The sequence below is a fragment of the Sander lucioperca genome, chromosome 22 (assembly GCF_008315115.2).
Source record: "Sander lucioperca isolate FBNREF2018 chromosome 22, SLUC_FBN_1.2, whole genome shotgun sequence".
NCBI lineage: Eukaryota > Metazoa > Chordata > Actinopteri > Perciformes > Percidae > Sander > Sander lucioperca.
Window position 1 is genome coordinate 19,267,703 of NC_050194.1, and position 24,274 is coordinate 19,291,976.

The 24,274-nt window shown below is 40.0% G+C and overlaps 2 protein-coding genes across 2 annotated transcripts; one reads left to right on the plus strand and one right to left on the minus strand.

Moving 5' to 3' along the window:
• Window positions 1–574: 574 nt before the first annotated feature.
• On the minus strand, window positions 575–5,594 carry cript (cysteine-rich PDZ-binding protein). The gene is made up of 5 exons (XM_031315465.2): window positions 5,380–5,594; window positions 5,090–5,155; window positions 1,714–1,768; window positions 1,417–1,520; window positions 575–1,064 (listed from the first exon to the last, which is right to left on the minus strand). Exons 1-5 carry the CDS (start codon window positions 5,393–5,395, stop codon window positions 1,000–1,002), a joined length of 306 nt encoding a protein of 101 aa, XP_031171325.1. The 5' UTR covers window positions 5,396–5,594; the 3' UTR covers window positions 575–999.
• Window positions 5,595–6,342: 748 nt separating this feature from the next.
• pigf (phosphatidylinositol glycan anchor biosynthesis, class F) lies at window positions 6,343–10,207 on the plus strand. The gene is made up of 5 exons (XM_031315781.2): window positions 6,343–6,737; window positions 7,546–7,637; window positions 7,946–8,062; window positions 8,191–8,299; window positions 9,850–10,207. The coding sequence occupies exons 1-5, from the start codon at window positions 6,510–6,512 to the stop codon at window positions 9,961–9,963; spliced, it is 660 nt and encodes a 219-aa protein (XP_031171641.1). The 5' UTR covers window positions 6,343–6,509; the 3' UTR covers window positions 9,964–10,207.
• The last annotated feature ends 14,067 nt before the right edge of the window (window positions 10,208–24,274 follow it).

Genomic DNA, 24,274 nt, shown 5'->3' on the forward strand with positions numbered 1-24,274 from the left:
TGCCTTCTAACTAGTCTATCGCAGATCCTCTCCTCCCAAAATTTCCAAACCACAACATGGAGCCCTGGTTCCTGACTGTCAAATCTCTCAAACAGATAAAATGCTGATGTCCCTAAATACACTGGCACACAGAACAGGAGCAAAAGGGCAGTGATATATTAAGCAAACAGGGCAGGTTAATGACTCATTTGCTACATCCCAACATGACCTACAGTATATTATGTGCGTTAACTGGATACTGATGCTGTTTTTGTGCTGTAGTACAACTGCATAAATCAATAATGAGAAATAAAAACAAGAGTGCGCACATAGTTGAAGGCCTGAGGGAGAGCAAGGCGTTTAAATATCAAAGGAGCAGCCTGTCGTTAGAAAAAAACCTATGAACTATAACCTTTATCTCCAACAGCAATGGAGGAGAGAAAGGGGGGGGGGGGGTCCACACCTGACAGCGCAGCATACAGTTTCCAAATATGATTATGTAAGAGTAAACCAATTATTACATAGGACAAATGTGAGTATGTTGTGCGTAAGAGGCTAAAAGTGTACCCTTTATGGCTTAGGGCTGAGAATCCTGTCAAATGTCCTTCATATTTAATTGTTTATTCAATCAAACACTTGATATATTACATACAGAAATCAACTTAAAAAAAAGCAAAGAATCAAAGCCTAAGTACTGAATTTAAAATATACAAAAAAATCTAGAAGCCTCAACAGGTAATGACCGGTGATGTATTTGGATACAACAGTGCTTCCCTGTTTACGGCCACTGTAATAGTTCCAGTGGCATTATATGATATTCTGTAATAAGAGGGCAAAGCCAGCTCCAAATCTCTCTCTTTCACAAAGGTGGGGAAAAATAAGACAAAAGCGTTATAGCTGTATGGTGAGAAGGACATTTTGGAAACCTACTGAAAATGTGACAAGATGACTAACATGAACATCAGTCACATCCCCACATCTGTTATTCACTCATAGAATAGTTCTCTGATCAGCCCACTGTCACACAGATGTCTGTTTGTAGTTCTTAGTGTCCAAAACTTTCCGTCCACACATTGCACAGATTCCTGGAGACAAAAAAGGGAAAGAAAGAGAAAAACAGTTAAAAAAATATCAGTATAGAGAGAAAAGCAATATGAGGAGCAGGTCCTGAACTTCTTGCATTTTGTAGCATGTACTAGTCATCCCACCAGTGCATTTACTGGTTTATGCATCTTAACTTCATATCAAAAACATGTTATCAGATCTATTTGATCCAGAAAGCATCTTGTTATTTAACTAAGATTCCATGAGTCTTAGCCACAGCACGGTACAGGAACACCAAAGGACATTTTGATGGGAAAACACACAAGCTGAACATATAATAAAACTCATCAGGCTCTCGGCTCAGTATGGAGTCCAGTATGAGTGAGTTTATACCTTTCTTGTAGGCACAGCCCTGACAGTAGTGTGATCCAGACTGATGAACTGAGCTCTTGCAGATTCTGCAGGTAGCAAAGCCCGTCTTGCTGTATGGGTCAAACCTGAGGTGGAGATAAACAGATACATAACTAGAGATGCACTAATATATGTTTTTTGCAATGCTAGCAGCACAGGTTTGGGGAACAAATTAACATGCTAAATGTTTTAGTGCAACAATCCGAGTGAGTTGATAAAAAAAACTACTTTAGTGTGACTTCATGTAGATAAAAACTGAGAAAATAGTAAACTACTGACCTGGCTTTCTTAGAAGTCAGCATCTTGTTTTCATTTAGCTTACGCCCACCACCCTCTGAGTAAAAGAAGCAGAAAGAACTCAATTAAACATCATCATCTAAGCAACATTACATTGTGGTATGTGAAAATTCATCAGAAGTTTGAAAGCAAAAATGTATGTTGAACATTGATAACATTAGGTATCACAAAACAAAACAGAGAAGGCAAAATGTGTATACAATATTAAATGTCATGAAGCAACATAAAGATTCAAATAACTATTGTTTCACTCAAATGAAATAAAATGACCATTTGCAGCTGAACGCAACAAAGACCAAGGAGTTGGTGGTGGATTTCAGGAGATCTAAGCCACACATGCTACCAGTCTCCATTGAAGGGGTCAATGTGGAGGTGGTCAGCACATATAAGTACTTGGGGGTACACATGGACAATAAACTGGACTGGTGAGCAAACGCGGATGGGCTGTATCGGAAAGGGCAGAGTCGGCTCTACTTCCTGAGGAGGCTGCGGTCATTCAATGTCTGCAGTAAGCTCCTCTGGATGTTTTACCAGTCAGTCGTTGCCAGCGTCCTATTTTATGCTGTGGTGTGCTGGGGAGGCAGCATTAAGAAGAGAGACGCTGGGCGACTGAACAGGCTGGTAAAGAAAGCTGGCTCTGTTGTCGCCATTGAGGTGGGAGTCGCTCACAGCAACTGCAGAGAAACGGACCATGAGTAGGATGCTGGCGATCATGGACAATGACCGCCACCCACTACACAGCACGTTCATCCAACAGAGGAGCATGTTCATTGGCAGACTTCTGTCACTGTCATGCTCTGCAGACAGGTTGAGGAGGTCCTTTGTCCCCAGGGCCATCCAACTCTTCAATACCACACAAAGGGGGAGGGGAGAAATTGACTTTTCAGCATGAGTCTGTCTCTCTCAGCCCCTACCATTATATCACTTTGTCTGCTGTACAACTGTCTTATAGGCTATATTAGCCCTCCTACACAATCTGGACTGTGGTCATAACATCTACATCTTATAATTTATTCCCTGTTATATATTGTTCTTATTCATAGCCAGTTAATATTTCATAGTCAGTTAATATTTAATAATAATAATAATAATAATAATAATAATAATCTATTGCACTGTTCAATCCCTGCACTGTTCACTTTTGCACTACCACCATTGCACACACTCTACCATAGCACCTTATCATGGTCATTGCATTTCTGTGAGTGATTTTTATTTTTACTCTTATGTATGTGTGATATATGTGTATATGTGTTTGTTGTGTTATGGTTGTCTAAGCTACTGGATGCCTAAAATTTCCTTCGGGATGAATAAAGTATCTATCTATCTATCTATCTATCTATCTCTCTCTCTCTATCTATCTATCTATCTAAATGTGCAAAGGCAAGCAATAGAAAAAAAGTAAGGCCAGCTTTTATCTCAAGGCAGTAGGACTTACCAACAGTCTGTAGGACGCATGATGCGTCACTGACCTACACTGTACTTCTCTATACTGTATGCACTCAGTGTATGATAGTGGGACTGTACACTTTGTACATGTTGACTGAAGAGCAGCCAGGGCTATTATTATTGAATCATCCCATGTCCAGCATATTATCTGACAATTTATAGAGTAAACAATTAATTAATTGAACAAACTAATCAACATATTAATAATATTAGTGGCAGCTCAAGTACTGTTGACATGAACCCAAATTCAGGCTGTTGTCCTGTTTAACTACCTTAGTAAATGTATACAAATTTATGAGATAAACAACTTAATATCATGTCACTTACTCATTTTTTTTTTTTTTTTTTTTTTTTACAATTTGTGTACTGCCTGTCACAAAGTTAGTGTATGTAATTGGGTGTGTTAACACTTGTGCCTATGGAAATCTAAACTCTTGATCAAAAAATAAGCAGTATATTTGAGGAATTACTTTTCACCGATTAAAGTACACACCTGTTGTATGAGACAACGTTTTTATAGTATCTTTGAATTTTGTGGAAACACTCCTTTGTTAGGCACCTGCATAATGGAATAATCTCTCTTCAATCCTAAAGCTGATCACATTAGAGAGCATATTGAAAGTGACTTTGAAAAGTTGGTTTGTCTGTACTTTGCAGCCTGATTTATATTAATGATGGGAGCTTGGAATATGTATTGTACGTTTGTTTGGGTTGACTGGTGATGTGGTAGAATTTCCAGCTTACACACTCATGCTGTAAGATTGAGACTAGTAGTAACCTAGGTCACATTCAAGTCACAAGTTAAAGCCTAACATGTTCAATTTAAACACTTGTAGGTCAACTCTCGGTCTCCAGGATTGAGGGAGACTGATCAGCTGTATGATAACAAAAGGCTTGGGCCTGTGTGTCTCTCTCTCTCCCAAGGCCCCCTAAATTAGATATCGCCCCCCACACACAGGGAAGACTCAGATGAATAAACACACACGTACCTAAGGATAGGTTCTATTGCAGTAGGGTCAGGCTCACATTGTATTCAGTCTGTTTAGGTTCATGATTTAGGTAAGCATACGTTGTTTACAGCGCCAGTAATATTGTAATGGACTGTGTACCCTCAGGAGATTATACACCTCTAGTTGGCTAAGAGCTAAGGGGAGGAGGCGGCTGTTGTTATGTCCTGCAGGAAAAAAGGACTTAAGTTGAGAGTACGGGAAGCTAGCGAGCGGCTAGTAATGTCAGAGAGTTGACAGAGTTTGTTTTTTGTTTTGGCATTGGCTACGACCCACAGTATCCTGTGTTCAGATCAGTCTCACCGACTGCTTATTGAGAGACATAACAACAATATCTTTATTTGCATTGAGTGATAGAGAAAACCTGTATTTGGTAAACAGCTAAACTTAACAGCTCCAGCAGGAGTTAAATTCTCCTTGGAAAGGAAAAAATCCTTAGAGTTGGGATGGCACTACATCAGAATCAGAAAGGAATTTATTGCCACAGTAGTTACCCTACTTGGAATTTGCCATGGCGATTGGTGCATACATACACAAACAAACATATTAATAATAATAATAACAATAATTACTTTATTCAGGACACAAATGGGAGGTCTATAGTATATTAAACATATATGTGTTTATATATATATATATATATATATATATATATATATATATATATATATATATATATATATATATATATATATAAGGTTGATTTTGGTCATTTGCAGCCTGATTTACATTATGATGGGACCTTGGAATATATATTGTGTGTTTGTTTGGCTCGACTAGTGATATATGTGTACATTCTATAACCTGACCATAATGTAGATATATATATGAACTATGCACAGTAGTAATAGTTACCGACAAAAAGAAAACAAATTGTCACTGAATGTGTGTCCTCAGTTTACCTGTTGTATTCCGTGCTCCATCTTTCCAGGTGTCAGGTGTGATGACTTTACCAAGCTTCTTCTCGCCTGAAATAATAACACACAATTTGTAGAGAAACAAACTTCTCTATTAAAGAAAATAAAGTCTAACGTGCAGGGTCGGTGTCTATAAACCAATACAACGAAGAGAACAGTAATGAGCACAGTTAGCTAGCTAGCATACACATAACGTTAGCTAGCTTAGACGAATATCCAGCACAAATATAGGTTAGATTTAAAGATAGAAAGCATCTGAACAGGGTGATACGTACACTTTTCACAAACCATATTTCCTCCTCTATGTTTGTTTTAAACCGATACTTTTCCAAGGTTGGTTAAAATAAAATAAAAATGTTAGCTAAATCTTAGCTTGCTCGGTTACTGTTTGTAAACTTCCGGTTATTTCTTCCACTTTCTCGTATTTGCAACAGATTGATTGGGCAAAGCTGTGACAATCTTAAATTCCATTGGCTGATACTACCGTCCGTCACAGAATATCCCAGTTAATCTTCACTGACCTTCTGTGATTGGTTATAGGGTGGGCTTTAAAGTTTTTTTTTTTTACAAAATAATACTTCCTGTTTGCGCATCATTTTCCTTAAAATTAAAAGTCAGCTAAAGGCGGCAGTTGTCCTTTTACGGGTCACTGTCATAGACTGTATATAAAGAGGCTACATGGTATTTAAGAGTATTTGAAAGGCAAATCAGATATGTCAATCAACGGTAAAACCCAACTAACACTGTGAAACAATCTCTTATAAAGTCTACAAGTAATTGGTTTACCTATATTCTGATTCTCATTAAGGGAAACGGAATAAAAAATAAATATACCAGAAATATCATAAGTGGAGCATTGAACAGGCAAAACGAATGGCAAAGTGTTGAAAATAAATGTGTAATAAATTAAGGGAGGTTTTATTTTACAGTTTTGTACCGGATGCCATTAATGATGCCATTGCAATTAGGTCAGATCTTTAAAATTAGATTTCTTTTTGTTCCATATAGCAATATGCTACATTATAACTTCCTAAAAAGAATAGACACTGCACATTGGCTATTATGAATACCCATGGACTGCACAAACAATAAAGCGTATGTGCATACCTTATACATTGAGATGGTGTAAGATATTATAACTGAAACAAAATAAAATATTATTCTATTGTTCTGTTTTATTTAATGAGCTGTTTGCATTTTGCAAAGGATACCTTTGGACTTTTATTGTGAAGTCCAAGCGGAAGTCTTTGTCACTGCATGTTTACGGAAGGCAGGTCCAGAGCAAAATTCACCCATGGGTTTAACCTACTCTGTACATCCGTTGCTAAATTAACATTTGAAATTATTTTATTTCAATTGTGTCTGTTGTTTTATTCTCCTATTGCAGATAGTTACATTCTTCGTAATGTGGGACCATGAAATCAGAGCCATGGCGTCCACTCACGCCATCATCGCCGCCTCGGTGTTCATGGCGACCGTCATACCTGCGGCACTCGTGCCGGGCTTCTCGGTGTACGGCACTCACCTGCTGTGGCTCTACTCAGTGTCCGGTGCGGTCACCGCGGTCAGTGTCGCCGTCTTCTGGCTGCTCGGCATCACACCCCCTACCAAGAAGCACACAGTGGGATTCAAGGTGCTGACTTACTTTATATCTTTATGTTAAATGCTGTAAGTAATAGTCCTGCATCCTACGCAAGTTAAAGTACAGAAGTAACGTTACAGCAAAATCTAGCCTACTTAAAGTATGAAAAGAAAAAGTACTGACTGCAGTAGTCCTAACTGCTAGGCTATTAACATATATTACATTACTAGAATAATACTGTGATGCATTAATGTGTAGGCTACGTATCATTTTAAGGTTGTTGCTGGTTGAGGTTTAGCTATTTTTTTAATGATTTTATACGGTTGGGTTGTTTAGTTTAGTTCAGTGGTTCCATTCCAACCTATAGGGGTCAGGCCCTCTCTATACAAGGTCACAAGCATAGACTGTATAAAACACAAGGCAAGAGCAAGGCAAGTTTATTTGCACCAACGCAATTCAGAGTGCTTTACATAGAACATAAGAATTATAAGGCAATATAAAAAGACACATTTAAACAGAATTTAAAAGGTTATAATACAAGATAAAATAAGCTAAAATTGAAAAACAATAATTGCAGTGGAGTGTATCATATGAATATTAAACCCAATTTTAATTAAATAAAAGTTAGCAAACAGAAAAGTCTAAAGCCCTGGTTTAAAATAACTTGGACTGCTGAAGCTTAATGAACCTGCATGTACAGCTACAAAGTTCCTAGGAACTTTTCAAGCCCAAGAAACATTCATACCCGGGTATCAAAGGCTCTACCTTGCACCCTTTAACTTTAAGTTTTTTGAACTTTTTTTTTTTTTTTTTGCATGATTTACTTACCTTAACTTTCTCCACCCATTTCTTTCTGCAGCTGTCTAGGTTGTTTCGTTCATGTCTGTACTTCTTCCTGTCGTGCCTGTTCTTCCACACTGTGGTCGTCCTCTATGGAGCTCCGCTGATTGAGTGAGTTGCTGCTTATGTTCACTAAAGTGATGTAAAACACATTTGAAAAAAAAAAAAAGAGGCGGACTAGTTACTTGCTTTTGATTGCAGAGAGTAAGTTAATTACCAGGATAGGAATTCGTGCAACTTGAAATATATCACCCATTACGTACTGGTTAAAAAACAAGTGAATAAATACAGCTTTTACAAAGTATCTGCACATGGTGATATTATTTTTCTGACATTCTACATATTTACATATTTTCATTTTGTTGCTGTATGTTTTATTGATTGCATTAAGTTTTATACCCTGTAATTAATTATTCCAGATCCGCCTTAGAGACATTCTCCCTCGCTGTGCTGCTGACCTCTCTAACCACACTGAGGTGTCTCTGTGTCCTCGGCCCCAATGTCCAGGCCTGGATACGAGTGTTCAGCCGGCATGGGTGAGCCTACAATCTGCCTTTCCTTTTTCACTGCTCCCTGTCCTTCTGTCATGTGTTTCATATGCTTACTTTGTGTCTCTAAATTGAATATACTAACCGATGTTGCTTTGCTCTGTCTCCGTCTCCAGAGCTATGTCTGTGTGGGACACCTGTCTACAGATTACAGTGGCCTGCACAGTGGTAGGAGCCTGGGTTGGAGCCTTTCCTATACCACTGGACTGGGACAGGCCTTGGCAGGTCAGCACACTGTTAAAATCCTCTCATAAACAAAATGTATACTGTGGAAACTTTATCCTAATATAAACCTCTTTTACCTTTTTTCTGTGATGAATGCCACCTGTTCATGAGGAGGTGCACGTTTGTGAGATTTTATCATTACCATAATTGATGCCCCTAAAACTGTCAAATAAGGCTGCCTGCTCCGCTCCGTTTTTGGGAAAGTTTCATTCACAAAAATGCTACCAGAAATAAATAGAAGACTTTCACAGACAAAACTAGTCTTTTAGACTTTCACTAAAAAACGTTAGTGGTATTAGAGGACCCGAAGCAACTAGAAAATATAAATAGTACAGCTGTAAATGCTATACTGTGACATAAATAAACAGGGAATGATTTAAAAACTTTCTTAAGCACACAAGAATATTCTAGTCTATAGTAGACAACGTTACACTGTGCCCATTAAAATCATAAAATCTAAAGAACTTTTCAGTAAATTGGCAAGCCATTATGATGATGAGCAGAGTATTATTTTTTGCATTCAGTTTGTGTTATATTTTATTTTAGTTGATTTCGATATTTAAACTCCAATTTCATTCAGATTAAGGCATTAGGGTTTCAGTCGGCACACCTGCAAGGAGTCAGAAGAGAAATCTGAAGGGTCACAAGATACTTTTTCCATTACATGGTACCTGCTCGACTCACCTCGACTCTACTCATCTTTTTTGATTTTCCATTATGAAAAAAAGTCCCTGGTACCTGCCAACAGGTACTATTTTTAGTATCCCCTCCGTCGAGGTTCTAAGCGAGCTGAGGCGATACCAAAAGATGACGTGAAAACCTGCAGACTACTGACTGGTCAGAGAGAATCGTCACTAATCACTGTGTCATCATTGCTTGCGACAGACGGGGGTGTGGACATAAAGCTTAGACAGTGCAAACTGTGCAAGTAGACAAAGCTTGTAAGGGTTCACAAGTCATATATGTTGAGAACTACTGATTTATAAAACGACAAAACAAAAAATTTAAGCTAGTCTCTAATATTGAATTTCTACAATGATAGAAGTATATTTCTGTCATTTCGTTGCCAATCGTCTTGTTTGACCTCCTCTGGCATACAGCACAGTTCCTTCACAGTTTCCTCTGTTAACAGGAAGCCAGTTGTTTTCATTCATCACTGAACAGTATTTAATACAACCTCCATAAGTCTGAAATTATTTTTTCTAAACAGTAACCATTAAAGCCTTCTCTTTATTTAATTAATTAGATTTTTTTTAAATGACAAAAAGATTAAAACTATAAAGGGCGTTCTCTGCTTAATGACGGGAGGAAAATGCAAACTAGAAGTAGACAGTGGTAATTGAAGCATAACTCTAAATGACAATACTGTAGTGCTGTTCTCCCTTCCTTTCCTTCCTCTCTCTTTTTTTTTGTACTTTTAGAAGTTCCTTTTTATTAACAGAACATTACAAGTGTAGACAGTGTAGGGTAAAAAGGATTAACTTATCTAATAGTTCAGCTCCTTGATCTATCAGTCCAACGATCAGACTCACTTGTCTTGCTTCTTGTAGGTTTGGCCTGTTTCCTGCAGTCTGGGTGCTATGATTGGCTTCCTGACTGGGCTTGTTGCAGCTCCTGCATGGATCCACTATCATCGCAAACACCTCACATACAAGTGCAAGTGATGGACAGACATACATTTCTGTGTTTTTGTGTTTGTGGCCACGAGGGTATTTCTAGTATTCCTGCTGTATTCCTTTAACTTTGTACTGAATATTTATTGGGAACATTCACTCAGTTTGCTGCCTGTAGGAAAGATGATTTTCTAATAACACAAGATTGTATGAGCAACATTAGTTTGTATGCATGAAGGCTGAATGTTCCTGAGCATTTTGACACGAATAAAGCAATACTTCTTTTTGATTAAAAGTTGGAAGTTTATTACAGAAATATACAGTACTGTGCAAAAGTCTTAGGCAGGTGTGAAAAAAGGCTGTAAACTAAGAATGCTTTCAAAAATATAAATAATGATTGTTTATTTTTATCAATTTACAAAATGCAAAGTGAGCGAACAAAAGAAAAATCTAAATCACATAAATATTTGGTTTTACTACCCTTTGCCTTCAAACCAGCATAAATTCTTATAGGTACTTGCAAAAAGTCAGGGATTTTGTAGGATTGTAGTCAGGTGTATGATCAACCAATTATAGTATATAGGTAGTTATACTGCATCAGCAAGGTCTCTCCCAGACAAATATTTCAAAGCAGACTGGTGTTTCAAGATGTGCTGTTCAAGCTCTTTTGAAAAAGCACAAAGAAACGGGCAACGTTGAGGATCGTAGACGCAGTGGTCGGCCAAGGAAACTTAGTGCAGCAGATGAAAAACACATCAAGCTTATTTCCCTTCGAAATCGGAAGATGTCCAGCAGTGCCATCAGCTCAGAACTGGCAGAAACCAGTGGGACCCAGGTACACCCATCTACTGTCCGGAGAAGTCTGGCCAGAAGTGGTCTTCATGTTCATAGTTGCAGCCAAAAAGCCATACCTCCGACATAGAATCAAGGCCAAGCGACTCAACTATGCACGAAAACATAGGAACTGGGGTGCAGAAAAAAGGCAGCAGGTGCTCTGGACTGATGAGTCAAAATCTGAAATATTTTGCTGTAACATAAGGCAGGTTGTTCGCCAAAGGGCTGGAGAGCGGTACAATAATGAGTGTCTGCAGGCAACAGTGAAGCATGGTGGAGGTTTCTTGCAAGTTTGGGGCTGCATTTCTGCAAATGGAGTTGGAGATTTGGTCAGGATTAATGGTGTCCTCAATGCTGAGAAATACAGGCAGATACTTATCCATCATGCAATACCATCAGGGAGGTATATGATTGGCCCCAAATTTATTCTGCAGCAGGACAACGACCCTAAACATACAGCTAAGGTCATTAAGAACTATCTCCAGCGTAAAGAAGAACAAGAAGTCCTGGAAGTGATGGCATGGCCCCCACAGAGCCCTGATCTCAGCATCATCGAATCTGTCTGGGATAACATGAAGAGACAGAAGGATTTGAGGAAGCCTACATCCATAGAAGATCTGTGGTTAGTTCTACAATATGTTTGGAACAACCTACCAGCCGAGTTCCTTCAAAAACTTTGTGCAAGTGTACCTAGAAGAATTGATACTGTCTTGAAGGCAAAGGGTGATCACACCAAATATTGATTTGATTCAGATTTCTCTTCTGTTCATTCACTGCATTTTGTTAATTGATGAAAATAAACTATTAACACTTCCATTTTTGAAAGCATTCTTAGTTTACAGCATTTTTTCATACCTGCCTAAAACTTTTGCACAGTACTGTAGCTGCAGTACCAGAGGCTGCACTTTCAGGACCACATTTTCAGGATCGCAATTCTAGGAGCCTAACTAGAGGGCGGATCTTACCAAGAAAGCGAGTGGGATTCATAATAACTAACGCGACAGGACCGCATTTCCACCAAAAATGGAAGAAGAGCACGTCAAGCCATGTGTGAGTAACATTACTGATTGTAAATAAGGTTATTTTTTATTTGTTTAACGCCAGCTGTGGAAACAGGTGTCCTGAATTGGACAGAAAGGTAACGTTAGCTGTCTAGCCAAAGTGTGAGTAAGTTAACTAACGTTAACGTTAATAGTCTTAAAGTTACAAATGTTACAGTCATTGTTAGCTTATGATAGCTTGCTAACTGTTAGCCTAAAGTATTTGTTTAATGAAACCGTAACGTTTGAGCTATTTTGGTGAGCCCAACTAGGTGTATTATATTACTTAATGATTATAATAATTAACTATGTGAAGTGACCAACATGTACCTCCAGACAAAAACCTATATTTAGTATATTATATTTAACATATAAAATAATTTGAGCTAAGTTATATTTTGGGGGTTCAGGATGCAAATGAGCGTTTGTCCCCTGATTTATACATCAAACTATATTACACATGACTGTAGTGCAACTTAACATTTAAACAACAATAGACTAGCTCAACTTAACCAAATTGCCTCGACAGCAACTAACTAGGATTAATTAAAGAAAACCACAAACAAGGTCCTGGTTTTATACTCACGGCAAACGAGCCCCCAACTTGTTACGACCGGCTCACAGGCCACAACAAAACAGGGAGATGCACAGCAACGTAACAATAATAAAGTGACATTTATTAAATAATGATGCAAACAAGAGAACGATGAGGTGTGATTGTCAGTATCAGCGATGAATGAAGGTGTATGGATGTAATGGAGAATGTGAGGTGCATGTTGTCAGTAGTTAACAAAGGGAAAACTCAAACAGAGAGAAAACATGTTGGTGTGCAGTCGGGAGAATGCGGCCGCCTGGTCTCGGGGCAGGCGGGGTTAAATAGTCTGGGAGGACCGGCCAGGTGATCACAGTCATCTCATTATCTCCTCCGCTACACCTGCAAGTTAACAAGACAAACCACAGTACACATGTACGACAGGCCCAGGGCCGTCACACCAACAAACATCATTTTTATGCATTTATTTTAAAAGATTATTTGTGTAGCTAGTGTTTGTGTGTATGCAGTAGTTATTATATAGTTGTGAGGACTAGTTTCAGTTTTCTCACATCGCCACAGGACGTTTTTCGGGGGTGGCGGCAAGAAGCTTGCGCATAGGTGAGGATTAAGGTGAGGGTGTGGGTGCGCAGACCTCACTCCCACCATCTTCACTCCTACCACATGGACACCACCTGTGCCTGTCCCCAGGTGCAGGTTTGTCTTTGGGGTTTGGTCCCCTAGCCACTGTACCCTCCCGAGGTAACCCACGTGGCTGTGGGGTTGCCTTCTTCCACCTTCCCAGCCGTTGTGGTGGTTCTCACACCAACATCTTCCGCCTGCGCTGCTGTTGGGGTCTTCACTATTTACCCATAGCTGGGGCTATTTACCCATAACTGGGACAGTGGTTGACGGGCATCAGGGCGTTTCCACTCACCGATGGGCCTGCATGCCACGTCTCTGGGGCCCACTGCTGCTCCGAGATCCTGTACAACTTAGCCTGGAACCACAAGGGACCAGTTACCATGTGTGCCACGGGGAGGCGTGTACGAGATCTTGGCAGTGGAGAGGCTATGTACCGGCTGAGGAGCCTTACACACTCGGCTCCTCTTTTCGCCCCTGAAAACAAAGGGCTATCCGGTGGCAGTAGCTGAAAGCAGAGAGTGGCAAGCAGAAGCAGCATACACTAACTACAAGCACTGCTACTGCAACACTACTGCACTGACGCATCACACGCCCTGCATGCAAACGCACACACACACACACACACACACACACACACACACACACATATACATATACACACACACACACACACACACACACAGAGACAGACAGACAGACAGACACACACACACACACACACACAGACAGACAGACAGACAGACAGACCCACACACACACACAGACAGACCCACAGACAGACAGACCCACACACAGACAGACAGACAGACCCACACACACACAGACAGACAGACCCACCCACACACAGACCCACACACAGACAGACCCACACGCAGACAGACAGACAGACAGACCCACAAACACACAGACAGACCCACAAACAGACAGACAGACCCACAGACAGACAGACCCACACACAGACAGACAGACAGACCCACACACAGACAGACCCACACACAGACAGACAGACAGACCCAGACAGACAGACAGACCCACAAATACACAGACAGACCCACACACAGACAGACAGACCCACAGGCAGACAGACCCACACACAGACAGACAGACAGACCCACACACACAGACAGACAGACAGACCCACACAGACAGACAGACAGACAGACCCACACAGACAGACCCACACAGACAGACAGACAGACAGACAGACACTATACAAGCACAAATACTATACAATTCCTCAGCCAGGCAGAAGCCTTTTGTACCACTTCTTCTTTGGCTTTGTCATCATCTGGCTCTGAAGATCTACCAGCTGAGACCTCATGGTGCTCTCGGTCCTCTCCCAGTCCTGCTCTTTTTCCTGCTGAGTCAGCTTCAGGCTTTCTGTGGCCTGTAGGAGGGATGCCTTGTCCTCCTTCCACTGGTTGAGATTACTCTCCAGCTGCTGCTCAGCCTTCTTCAGAGCAGCCATGAGGTTCTTGTTGCTTTTGTCCTGCATCTCCAGCTGGGCTCTATGGGAAGCCTGGGATCTTTCCAGTATCTCCTTTGCCTCTTCGTCCTGTTTTTGGAGAGCTTCCTCCATCTTGCTCAATTTATCCTTCAGCTCTTGAGCTTGAGCCCTCTCAATCTCTAGATAGCTCTCCAACATCACGTTGGTGGTCTTACCTACCGCGAGCATCTGTCTCTCTTTACCAAGCTCCATCTTCTGAGTCTCCACATTATTTTTAAAGGGCCTCCTTCTCTCCCTTCATCTGCTCCAATTCGACCTTCAGGTCTTCAGTAATGAAGTACTGCAGCTCGAGATCTTTTTGGGTTTTTCGCAGTCTGTTGCTGATTTTTCCCAGTTGGGATTTCAGATACTCTGCTTCCCTGGGTGGGGAGGGGACACGTTTAGCCAGAGCCTCATCCAGCTGGGCTCTATGGGAAGCCTGGGATCTTTCCAGTATCTCCTTTGCCTCCTCTGCCTGTTTTCGGAGAGCTTCCTCCATCTTGCTCAATTTATCCTTCAGCTCTTGAGCTTGAACCCTCTCAATCTCTAGATAGCTCTCCAACATCACGTTGGTGGTCTTACCTACCGCGAGCATCTGTCTCTCTTTACCAAGCTCCATCTTCTGAGTCTCCACATTATTTTTAAAGGCCTCCTTCTCTCTCTTCATCTGCTCCAATTCGACCTTCAGGTCTTCAGTAATGAAGTACTGCAGGTCGAGCTCTTTTTGGGTTTTTCGCAGTCTGTTGCTGATTTTTCCCAGCTGGGATTTCAGATACTCTGTTTCCCTGGGTGGGGAGGGGACACGTTCAGCAAGCTGAACTTTTAAGTCACACATCTCCCTCTGCATCAGCTTTTTGTCATGGCTCAAAGTGCTGCCCTCTCTCTGTTGTTGGAGCTGATCGAGGACATTGGCCAGCAAGTCCTCTCGGATGATCAGGTGAACTCTTCCCTCAGATTCACATTGGGTGAGCCTTGCCTCGCTGTCCTTCAGTTCACACCGTACTTGTTCTTCAAGTGAACTGAGATAGAAATTCATTTGCGGTTCAATCTCTCTGGAGTGGAATTCCATGTTTTCCAACTTCGTATTCTGCTGACCAGTGTCTTTTCTCTCGTTGCGATGTGCACCTTTGGATTGTCACAGTCAAATGACTCTCTGATACCAACTGCTGTCTGAGTGAATTTGTGTCAGAACTAAAGTTGGGTCCCAGTATTCATAGTGTGTCGTTATGACAACAACAACAACATGTATTCTTATGTTTTCAATCCAAATGGTTATTGATTCTATTCCATTCTATCTTTGATTCTATTGTTGCTATCGTATACCAGTTTGTTTATGTTTGAATATACAGTATGAATGTTATGATTTCTGATGATTCCTAAAATATGGCAAAGAAAGAACACTTTACGAAATATGGAAAGGAAAAAGATGGATGTCTTTACACAAGAGCATAGTAGTATGCGCCAGTTGGGACGCCATTTTCTGTAACTCCAATAACCATGTGTGCTCAGCAACTACCTAATATTTAAGATGTGCATTTACCACAATAACATTTTTTTTTTTTTACTTTTATTCAAACTGTCCAATACTTTTCATGTTGGATTTGAAAAGCCGTTTAGCCCCTGCTCATGTTTATCTTGTACATGTTAAAAGTTGTCGTAAAGGAAGTGAAATATGAAGCTATCTCTTTCCCTCGATGCTGCAACAGTGAGAATGTCCCCATTGTGGGAATAAAGGGCTTTTCACACGGGGAGCCACACTTCACCTGCGTAGTCGCGTGGATCCGCGGGATCTCGCTCCTCATGTGAAGGACAATTCTCAAACATGATATGTCACTGAGTGGCATGTTTTCAGTTTTTAGCTATTTCTATTTCTATTCTGTTGTATATGTTATAGGGTTAGATATGTAAATATGTACATACAGTATATAAATACATTATCTAATGATGTTTTACAGTTTCTTTTATTTGATCATAATTACTGATAAAAATAAGACACATTCTATTCTATAGAAAATGCATTTCCTGCGGAAAATGCGTGGGAATGCTGAATAGCTGAATTGCTAAAGCTAAACTGGTTGAATAGCTTAAATCAGTAAGAAGAAGTTGAAGTAGTGAGAATAGTTGAAAAAGTGGAAATCGTTTTAATACGTATGAATTTCATTAAAAAGTTAAAAGCTTATGCTAAACTGAACTGTTGGCTTCAAAAGTTGAATAATGACAAAAGACGTAGAACATTGTGAGGTCTGAGTATATTTTCTAACCGATAATCACTCACAAATGCAGAAATATGAAACAAATAGTACGAAAAATCTTAAAGCTCAAATGCACTACACTGCTAAAAAATCAGGAAAATTGTTAGAGTTGGAAGCTAAACTGCATTACCCAAGTGAAGAGCTAAAATACATTGTTAGAAAAGCTTGAAGCTGAACTGTAATACTGTCAAAGATGAAAGTTGAAATGAATTACCTAAAACGGCTGAAAGAAGAAATACTTTGTATTATTATCAGACACTGCAAAGTCATAAAAAGCTTGATATTTAAAAAAGTATAAATAGTAGAAAAAAAGTTGAAGAAGTCCCATCATTAGCTGAAAGAGCTGAACATTTTAAAAGTTGAATGGTTTTAATAGCTGAACGTATGCAGAAGTTACAGAGAGCCAAAAAACGTACGGAAGAGGGAATAAGAAAAAGAAAAATAAACAAAATGGCCGACAGGAACAACAATAGTTGGAATGCTGCTGAACAGCATTCCCACTAATAAGAAAAATAAAGAACAGGATAACAATAGTTGGAATGCTGCTGAACAGCATTCCCACTAATTATAGCCAGCACATTAAACTTCAAAAGATGATAAAAGCCTGTCCTTGGGGTTTGTCTTCACTGTTTACAATGTGAGTGAATTGTTTAGGGTTCATTGTTATGCCTGCATGGGACTCTTTATCATCACAGGTATTTCACAGGTTTTTTTACACAGTGCCTTGAAATCTCAAACAACTGTTTACTAATATTAGTTATAATACCTTAATTTAGAAGTAGTAATGAATGCATCTTTTTTAAAGTGACTATATGTAACTTTTGAATGTTTCTGAAACTGTGTAATTTTTCATCTGATGATCATAAATGTAGCCTCGTGAGACCGTCCTGATCTCGCGAGCTCCAGTTTTCCACTCGCAGATCAGTCTGGCATCTTGAGACAGAGAAAATTTGGAGCCGTTCGCCAATCAGCGTTGGTTTTGAGGCGGGTTTAGGTGTGACGCAACGAGAAGCAACTGTTCAGTCTTAACAACATGGCGGCTTCCACGGATGAGATGAGCGTAGCTATCGCGCAAGTTTTATCCGAATTAGAAAGTATTCCTTCATTGAAAGAAGAGCAAAAAACGGCACTGGAGGCTTTTCTCGGAGGAAAAGATGTCTTTGCTCTTCTCCCGACTGGTTTCGGCAGGAGTTTGAACTGGCTCCGCTAGTCGTGAAGAAGGTGGTGATAGACATATGGTTTATCCAATCAGCTAACCAGTATTTTCGCCCCTTCCCAAAAGTTCTCCAACGGAAAGTTCCCAGATGGATGTCCCAAGCAAATGCGAAGCAATCCATCTGGCTAGGTTATCATAAATGACCTGTAACAGCAAACCAGACTAACAGTGAAAAGAACGCTATTTTTATATAGTTTTTATCAATGCCTTTGCCCCGATTTTTCCTGCGAAGTCAGAATGATTTACGGCAGGTAGACACCACTACAGAGCACGCATTCTGAAGGGTCACAGATTTCGGTTTAACACCGGAAAAGCCTGTGTTATTGTATCCAGCCAGGTAAAAGGTAGCAGGAGATTTATTTATATAAGTGTAATTGTATTTTTTATTTTATTTTAGAAGTTATCTGCTGTAGTTATGGCTGATACTGGAGCAGGGCCATCCCAGAAAAGAAGGAAATTAAAGGAAGAACAACTAAAAGCTAAAAGGGAAAGTGAAGATAATGGCCGAAGCATCCAAAGTAGGCTAAGTTACCGTATGCAACACTTAAAATGCAACAATGCATCTGTAACTTATTCTCTTATTGTAAATGAATGATTTTCTGTCCGAGCAAATTATTTATTGTGACTATAGGACCTTCCTGTAATGTTAACTCAGTAATTTACAGTGGGCAATACAGCACCGTAAAGAAAAGACCTTTACGACAGCAGGTGTGGTTAAAAAGACTACCGCTTTTGTCCAAAGCGGCCGCTAGAATCAACACAAACTGAAATATAGCCACTTTACTGTTTACACAATGACGCTCGCAGGTGAAAACAACGAAAAATGTAATCAGATGTGCCTTTCGTTTATACGGCGACAGCATTTTTGGGGATTAAAAACGCAAAAAAGTGAAACCACCCTCCAGAGTGGAAATCTTAAAAACGCTCCACCGTCGCGTTCCCGTCTAAGGCCGACTACACACTGGATGCGTGGCCTGAGCGTGTCAGCTGCGTGGCGTGTCTGTTTTTATTTCGGCTCCCATGTTAACAGGTTAGAGCTTGCACACTGCCTGCGTGACACGCATGTCTCAAGCCGCGCCGAAAACGCGTGCATGCTAGAAATAGAACCGACGCCTATTTTTCACGCAACACGCAAACATGTTGGAAGAGTTTCCAGGTAAAATTGAATAGGAAAAGATGTTTATATGTCATTTTGACACGAATACATTTCATAAATGACATGTTGATGTTTGAAAGTCTCTAGGTTTTGACATAACTGCAGATATAAATGTAATTTAAAAAAATCATAAATAATTATCGATTTTCAAATATTGCACCTGTCAATACAGAACAAAATATTCTATAGCCTATTTTGCCGTCAATACTGCCGATGTTGTCTTTGCTGTAATCAAATCAGTATATAGTTATGTTTAACGTGAAGTATACTACTGCTTGAGTGCAGTTTATCAATGGGAAACATATATGTGTACAGACAAGGCTAGCAGCAGCAGCGCCGGCGCGGAGGGTGAAGCAGACCCTCCTCTGCCCGCTGCCTCTCGCTCTCAAGCATCGGCTGAAGGGCTGCGAGGCTCAGGTAGTGCTCCCGTGGGTGCTGTGCTGTGGCTTATCACGGTCGACTGTGTCGGTCATCGTCAGACAAACATGCAACTCCACCTCGTCGTCTGTCCAGACAAAATTGTCCGCTTTTGTTGTTCGCTTCGCTATGTTTTGGTTTCGCGCTACTCAGGAGAGAAGTAGAAGGAAAGCTCTACGCAGGCGCGCAGAGTTGGTGGTGTTGTGTGGCAGTGCTTCACACTACCACCAAGCCGCATGGTGTGCATACTACATTGAATTTCACACATTTTTGCGTCACCATGTGCACGCAGATTTTCACCCCTAAAACTCTCGTCTAAACGCGGAATCAAAAGTGAGAACGCAACGCCACTTTTGCGTTTTCTCTTCAGATCGTTTCCGTCTAAACATAGCCGGTCCCTTTATTTTTATAAACCAAGCAGTGATTATGTAGGAATTCTGCAGACGATTGGAAAAACAAATGAGAAAAGAAGGAAGACCACTCAATTAAAAGGTAGTGCTGTTACCAACTTCACAATGTGGGTTTCAATATTGAAGGGTCAGGAAAAGTCAAATGTTAATACAATGTAATTTCTATTGTTTTCTTGCATCTCTCACAGGAATCATTGAGACTGTTGAAAGTGTTTGATTATGTGAAGAACAGAAACGGCAGACACAAATTATTTGATTTGATTTGATTGTGTTATGAAAACTGTCATTCTCCTGTTTGTCTGTATATCATGTGGAAATGCCAAAATTAAAAACTTTTTGACTTATTTGTCGGTTGGTTTGTGAAATTAGTTTAATATGTTGTTTTCAATTAAAATTGATTTTTAAAAGTACATCTTTATTTTACCTGTTAATGAGCTAAGTATGTTAATTACACACATTGCCCAACATGCAACTCTAAACAACCAAGTTGAATTGCAAGACAAGTAGTATCTGGGTGGGAAAATCTTTTTAAACTTAATATTTGGACAGAAAGTAGCTTTTGGGTGGAATGAACCTTTTAAACGTTTGTGGTCATCCAATTCGGTAGATGGTGTATTGAAAAACTAGGGTCCTAGAAATGCGGTCCTGAAAAAGCAGCCTCCGGTACTAAAGGAACATAGTATTGGGCTTAACATCAGTGATTTGAATAATTGAATCTAAAAATGCTCGAACCTGTAGGTGGTGCTGTTGCATCACTGTGTGTGTGTGTGTGTGTGTGTGTGTGTGTGTGTGTGTGTGTGTGTGTGTGTGTGTGTGTGTGTGTGTGTGTGTGAGAGTGTGTGTGTGTGTGTGTGAGAGAGTGCGTGCGCGCCTGTTTTATGTGAAGGCGCAGAGAGTTTAAATGAAAAGAAGAAATCAAGTCTCACGCTCATTTGCAAAGTAATCAGTATAATGTTTGAGTGGTCATTTAATGAAAGTCGTGAGGGAAAGTTAGAAAGTTAAAGACAAAGTAGAAACTCACTGCAATACTTCCATCCTGGCACACACACACGCACACACACACACACACACACACACAGCCTTTCTGCACCTGCAAGCTGACTACTGATGAATATTGTTTCTTTTAAACAACCATTAATCTTGCTCCAACTCTATTTCAACACTCTCCTCCCTCTCCACTCTCAATCTCATTCCCCCTTTTTACATCCTCAGGCAAGCATATTGATTCACTTTCATTTTAGGGACACTCATTTTCCTCCTTTCATACCGCCCACATCTCTTGTTCTCCATCACAGCCTAGTAACCGCAATGAATTTTCTGCATTGCGGTGTCAAATTGTAAAGTAAAAGGGGGATGTTGTTTGCAGACAGTCTAGACATTTGTGATACGTCTTTGCAGTGGGGAGTGGGATTAGTGGACACATTCAGCACAGAGCCAGGGGCACAGCTGTCCGTTTGCCCTGTGTTTGAACTCTTACATAAGGTAGTTGCCAGGGAAAGACTGCGAAAAATAGCCTAAAGGAAAAAAGCGGAAAGAGAGAAAAATGCATTTTCAAAAACCATACATGAAGAGAGAATTTCAAAGCCTTTTAAGTAGCCTAGATGCACTTATGTCACCAATCAGCACACCTTTTTCATGGCTCAATCTCTATCCATCTCTGATGAAATTCAATCTGACCTCATGCCGTTACCTCCATTACCCTTGTTCTCTGTGCTTTTTTTCTATTCTCCACCTCCTGATATGTTATTACCTGTGCCGAGCAAATGAAGTGGCGGGTAAGGCCCTTGGAGAACAAAGGGTGTGATAAATCAATTCCACCTCCAACCTCCTTGTAGTGTGGAAAGCCGAGATAATTCATACTGTATGTGTCACCAAACTGGAGTTTCTCGTTTTTGTCCCTTTTTCATTAATCTTTTATTGGGAATAAAAAAAAAAGAAAGAAATGAATATACCCAGGCGGGGTCTCAAAGAGGGACCCCATCCACCCGACAACAAAAACAACTAAACAGTGTCTCCGTATAGAAAATAGCAATGCTACTAGTAATTGTAGTGTGTATGAATATGTAAAATATAAACATACAAATAATTATGAATAAATAGATAAAAAATGAGAAATTAAATTCAGGAAATAAGAAAACTTAATACAATTAAAAATAAATGTAAAAAAATGGGAAATTAGTCAGGTTAAAGGAATCTATAAAATAATTCCATTCATGAAAAACATGATCAGAGATGCCTTTCACTGAGAATTGATCTTTTCTAACTTAACAAAAGACATAAATCTAAGCCACAGGGAAATAGGAGCTGGAGCCTTAGGAGATTTCTATGGAAGTAAAATACAAGGTCTTGCCAAAAGAGGTACAGGCTAATATGTCAGAGTGCCCAAATATTGCTATAAATCTGAAATTTTGTAAAGATCATAAAATAATCACACCGGAATGTCTGCAGTCTGGGCCCTACTTTGATCTGAACCTTCGTTCCTTATGGAGTATAAACTCCAAACTTAGAGGGGCATCAACAGTGGCAGTGACTGGGTCAACAGTAGGGGCCTTGAGATTCAGAAATAAGCATGCCAGTGGAATCTTTTTTTTGAGGAATCAATGGAGAGTTAGCCTGTCGTTTCAGTTGATGGGCTGTCCTTTGATGTTTTCTTATAAGTGTAATCGATGTACTTTAACAACAAAAATCTGGATGGAGTTGCTTTGTTCATGTGCTAGAGACAAAGAGATGGCCATTTTGCTCTCTCTCACACACACACACACACACACACACACACACACACACAACAGCTGCTGCTTCACAAAATACTTTCCTCATTCATTCTCAGATAACTTTATTTATTCAGTGTTTGTTCTCAGGCTGTGTTATTGTGGCAGGGCATTGTGAGGAGAGGTAATTTGTCACTCCCCGCCCCTCCTCTCTCCCCAGCGTTTCCTGCAAGGCGGCTGTTGCAGAGCTGTTATGTTTCAGCAGAGATGCATATTCTGAATTAAGATGCAACCTCTGCACTCTGTGGTCAAAATTAAACCTGGCTTGGTCACTATATTTTAAAGGGTAGCATTGAATCAAATGACAAAAAGATGCAAAAGATTGCTCATGCTGCTGAGAGCACCAGGAATTAACACCCAGCTCTGCATCATTTTTAGCTATCATCTTGGTTTTACAGCCTACATATTACATGTAAAGTCCAGTCTCACAGCTCTCATTAACTCAGTTTTCAGAGATGTTTTCAGAAATGATTAATTATGAAATTCAGAAATATAACATTACATCACCAATTCAGTAATCAAATGTCTATTTTCAAACACACATCTTCCAAAATTTTCCATTCTGACCCCACTCGAAGACAAGAATAGTAAACCAAAATACAAAGTGGCTTTCCTAGAAATAAAGAAAAAAAGAAATAATACCAAACTGAGAGAAAGGACAAAATGTAGAAATCAATTTATTTGGTGTGCCTCCATCTCGTCCTTACGCATTCATGCTCCTTTTAAGGGAACATTTTTTCCATCTTTTTGCGCCTTTTTTATGCCATTCTTTCATCTTGGCCTCTCTCATTTTGATGAAGATTGAGGCACTCCAGTCCCTGAGTCTCCTTTTATGTCCAATCATCACTGCTGTCTGGGCCCAGTAAAACCTTACAGACTCCTAAAGTTGTAATACAGTTGTGGACAGAATACAAAATGCAGAATTGTTCCCAGTACAACAGTGACTTTTCATCCAGAATTGCTGGATTATGTGGCATATCCACAGTGCATGCACCAGTGCACCCTGATCTCCCCCACACAATTTATTGTTTTCTATTTTAAATGTTTAGTTTGGGTTAGAAAATCCAACAATAATTATGCCTAAAGCCAGTGTGTACATAACTTAACCATAAGCTTCACCAATTTCCCCCAAGATTGTGTCATTTTTCGACAATGAAACATATGCCATCTGAATAATTTGAAAGCTGGAATAATTTTACATATACTGGCTTTACAGTGATATATTACAAGAAGGAATTAGAGTGGGGAGGTAAAATAAGATAGATGAGTGCCTCGTATCGTTTTTTTAGTGTACTACTCATCTCAAGAGATACTGCTGAGGAGAATGTGAGTAGGGATTACATTTTCAGTTTTCTCTTGATAAGTCACACCCATCCTCCACATAAGAACCTTCTCCTCACACTCTCATCCTCCCCCTCCTTACACCCCACTGGCTTCCTGTGTTTTGTCTCTCCTCTTGCCCCCAGTTACACTAGCTTCATTAACACAGAGTGTTGTGTTATTGAGTGGAAAACATGTATGCAGTGCTCTAAGGTTTCTCCTGAAGGTCTCAGAATCCATAGGAACATTCAAGTGGGGTGACATGACACAAGAGGAATGGGGAAGA